This window comes from Hylaeus volcanicus, chromosome 1, assembly GCF_026283585.1.
Source record: "Hylaeus volcanicus isolate JK05 chromosome 1, UHH_iyHylVolc1.0_haploid, whole genome shotgun sequence".
Taxonomy (NCBI): domain Eukaryota; kingdom Metazoa; phylum Arthropoda; class Insecta; order Hymenoptera; family Colletidae; genus Hylaeus; species Hylaeus volcanicus.
In genome coordinates, this window is record NC_071976.1 from 9,790,470 (window position 1) to 9,794,676 (window position 4,207).

The 4,207-nt window shown below is 41.5% G+C and overlaps 1 protein-coding gene across 6 annotated transcripts in view; it reads left to right on the forward strand.

The window, feature by feature from the left end:
• The window catches only part of LOC128873123 (clotting factor B-like), a 13,197-nt gene that overhangs the window by 3,731 nt on the left and 5,259 nt on the right, over positions 1-4,207 (forward strand). Inside the window, exons 1-3 of one of the 6 annotated variants that reach the window (XM_054116462.1) lie at positions 692-1,131; positions 2,345-2,569; positions 3,827-3,992. In XM_054116462.1, the coding sequence (XP_053972437.1) occupies positions 2,354-2,569; positions 3,827-3,992 (382 nt within the window). In that variant the 5' untranslated portion in view covers positions 692-1,131; positions 2,345-2,353. The other 5 variants (XM_054116490.1, XM_054116482.1, XM_054116455.1 and 2 more) reach the window with 5 other exon arrangements.

Sequence of the window (4,207 nt, forward strand, 5' to 3'; positions counted from 1 at the left end):
CTGCTTCGAAATGTGAAAATCATCGTCACCGAAATACGCGTGGCGATCAACGTGTTAAATTTCACCTTATCGGAAAACGATCCAGCATCCACTGCGCGCGATAACCGCAGCACTCAGGGGCGGTGCTACCGCGCAAAATGACTCACTGGTGCCAGGATCGCGATAAGTGTCCATTACCATCTCGAGTACCACGTCAAACCGCTTCCTTTTTCTTCGTCCTGGCGACTCTCCTTAGGATGGATCCCTGTTCTATCGCACGAACGACCGAGCCGAGTGGAAAGCAGCGAGGAGGCCTCACGGGAAAGACGTCAAACCGCTTCTTTTTCTTCCTGTCTGTTCCCTGGTACGCAGGTTCACTCTCCATACGAATGAAGCGGTCAAGTATCATCGGGGATGCCCCACTCTGCGATGCATGCGTCGTGTGGAAGCGTTGGTACCACGGGGACCAGCACCAACACGCTCGTGTCGCCTTTTCGCGAACCGGTCGACGGCTGTGGTTGCGATTATTAAGTCGGCTGTCCAGACCTTTCCAGCAATTCTGAACTAGTCGATCCGAGGGTATACGCTGGACTCGATTCGTCCCTGATCTTGGGAATCCTGTCCATCCAAGCCTTTCCTTCGCGATCAGCGCCGAGGCGCAACTTCGGGCTCGTTCCGAGGATCCAGACTTGTTTTATCGGTTCGGATCGGTTGAGGACCTGGAACGGGAGTGCTCGGTGTGATTACGGTGATCGATCTGCGATTAAACGGGTTCTCTTACGCGTTGCTTCCAAGTCGCAACGAGTGAAGCATGGATAGTTTCCAATCAGTTGCGTTTAAATTTTGCGAGAGATTCTCCTGGTGCATTCTACGCGAAACGATGACGAGGAATCGGTGAGGCGTGACAAAGAAAGTGTGGCTTTGGAATCGACGTGGAAGCTTCGGTCTTCAGCGCGAGGAGATCGATAGGAGTTTGATTTAGAGTGATCTACTGGTGATCTACTGGTGTCTAGCTGCGATTAACTAATCGGTGTCTCGATTCTGGGCTCGGCGATGCGAAGAAAACGATGAGCAGCGCCGATCTTCCTTCGAATACGATAATTGCGCATGGAACCGTGACTTTCGGTCTTTGACAGAGGTTATCGCGTCAAGGTAAACATCATCGCATTCTTGCGCGGTTATAGCGATCTTCGGGAGTGTCGAGATGCATCCGTCGTTTTCGTTAATTATTTGCTCGATCCTCGTTGCAAGTTCGCCAACGAATTGGTAGATAGGCTGGTTCGGTTTAATCGTGCATTTCCGCGAGGCTGTGTTCGTTGAATCATTGAAGCTTTCATTGGGGACAGAACAAGGAAACTCTGTGCAGTTAGAAGCCGAGTCGTGCGCGTTCTTTGTGTTGATTTATCTTGTGGCAAATTGTTGTCGGAGTACTTTGGGAGTGTTTAATTATCATGGTTTGGTTCGGAATGGAACAATGGGATTTATTTTAGTCGTCGAAGAATATTAATTTCTTGTGGGAATTTTCGGAGGATGTAGAATTTCGGAGTGGACCATTTTGCATTAAATTAAATTAAATTAAATTAAATTGTGCATTGTAGTCATTGGCTCCAGAATTCCTAAGGAATTTTTAATTAAAAATACGTTTACGTTGCAGTAATTCGTGCTTTGAATTTTCAGAGAAGTTTCAACTATTAGGTTGTCCCAAAAGTTTCTTTCGCTTTATTAATAAGTAATACGTGCACAATATTTTATGTTTTATGTTACATTACTGGATTGTGCACGATTCATTTTGCTCCATTACTGTTACAACATGAATATCTATGAAATTAGATTGTCTATTTATAGAAACACGACCACATAAAATAATTGAGTGCAACTCCCGAAAAAAACTTTCGAGACAACCTAGTATTTGCTTGATTGAAAATGATACCACTCTTGTTGCTCGAGAGAGAATGTATTTATCTCTCAATAATCTGAATTCTTAAATAAATATTCAATTGGTAATTCCTTTGAGAGTGTTACCACTTTCGTTGAAAAAAATTATATTTCCTTTACCTCAAATCGAATTAATAATTCATTCGAATGTGCTACCACTTTGCTCAGTTTCAATCACACCATTATTACGTGATGTACGATATCACGAGACACGTGATATTATCATGCATGTATAACTTATTAATCAGTAATTCGTTTCCAAGCAGGACCATCTGCGTTCGTACCAATATAATGATTTTACGCAGATTCAGTTACTTATTTTCCAACGAACGTTCATTTGGGATCCTAATTATAAAATAATATCGAATCGCTAACACCTGCGCAACAATTTCCCAGGATTAACGAGATAAATTCTTAACACGTGCCGCAGAGGTCCAGGATGGTCGGTGTCATTATCAAGGCTGCGCTGTTGGCGCACTTTCTCCAGCTGGTCGTCGAGGCGGCTGATCGCACTACCTGTACTCCCAATTACTTTCGTTACGTTAAGGACCAAGAAACGGAAATATTCAGCGGCCTCATCGTGATACCGTCACCACCGAAAGGGGTTACTCTGCACCTCAGCGTAGGCATGAGCATCGCCGCCGTGTTACCCTCGGTAAGTTTCCAAAACTTGCAAACTTTTTTTTGGATATATCATGGTTGAACAATTTTTTCCAAACCCTCATCCATCCGACTGAATTTTCTCAGGATCGTTTGTTAACACATGGACACGGACCGTCACGTTCCGGCAATGACACGTACCGGCACCGACACGGCAAAACCTTAAAAGACGCGTTTTAATGGAACTATTCACACTATTCCTGTTGACGGAACGTTCAGGTCGGTGTCTGTTAAGTGTGAATAGTTCCATTAAAACGCGTGTTTTAATGTTTTGTCGTGTCAGTGCCGGTACGTGTCGTATAGTCTGAATCAACCTTTATACTTCAATTTCGTTACCAACGCTTTTAAGTGTTTTATTTGCAAAATTTACTTTAACCAAAAAATCAGGCAATTTAAGTAAATAAAGGAAGAAACAAATTCACTTAAATACCAGTTTTAATTCTCACTTTTGTTATACTTTGTAATTTTCAAGTGTACGATATCTCTTGAAACAATTTTCTCTTGGGACTCGACAATGGAGCTCCTGAGATAGAAACTGATGTCGAGTCGCACTCGAGAAGTGCAAAGGGTTAATCCTTCGAACTCATGCGACTGAGATACCAGATGTCCTTTCCCAAGGGAATGATGGGGACAATAAAAATGAGGGGCGTTGTACGCCCGTCGAATAAAACTTGATTTCTTTGGGCCCTACTGAGTTATCAATTCGCCAAGAGTTTGTTAAGAAGGAAGAAATCATACGTGATTTGTCATTGTTTGCTAGTAACTCACAGTTTGTTAAATATATTACTAGAAGTGACAATGAGATTCAAGTGGATTCCATGCTGCATTTCCTCTTACTTATTGACATCATCATTTTAATTATATAACTGACTGCAGCAAAGGCAGTTTAATGCAAAAATGGCTAGTTAAAAATATGTAAATTGATGGATCTATCGTAATTGAATTTTTCTAATTGCACTTGTGTTGTCGATTTTCTGTTGGATAAAGTTGCAGTCGCTGTTTCGTTCCTGGAAGTTCGAAAAATATATTTATCAGCTTCGATTGAATTACAGGAAATTTTATTCATACACGCGTGATACACGTTATCATTCGAATTCTTCTAAACAGGAAGATAGCGACGAAATGACATAAACGCGTAACAGTAGTTATAATACATTATACAGAGTGTCCCAATAGCTTCGCTATTTAAATATTAAAAAATATAATAAACGAAGAAGTCTCGTTGAATAGATGCTGCGCTTTCGAATTTCAGAAATACGTCGGTCGATTAAAATTGGCGGAGTCGAGGGAACAGTCGATGAGAGTGGTCCAGCAAGGCGGGCCCCTGAAATACAACATCCGATTTCCTCTTCGTCAACCATTACCGACCATAACCGGTTTGTGGTTCAACAATGAGTTACTTTGTACCGGTCAACACGGTATGTACACTTTCCTCGTTGACAACAGAGTCATTTTGCGTCGTGGACCTAGTAACAATATTAACAATTTTAAATATAGACTTTTATAAAAGTGTTTATATCGTCTTTGAAAAATTCATTTAAAATTGTCAAGTTAAAATTAATCGATTACAGAAGTGTTCGATTTATATGATTCTTCTGATCTGTTTCTGAAAATAAATTTGTTGGAGGGCTAT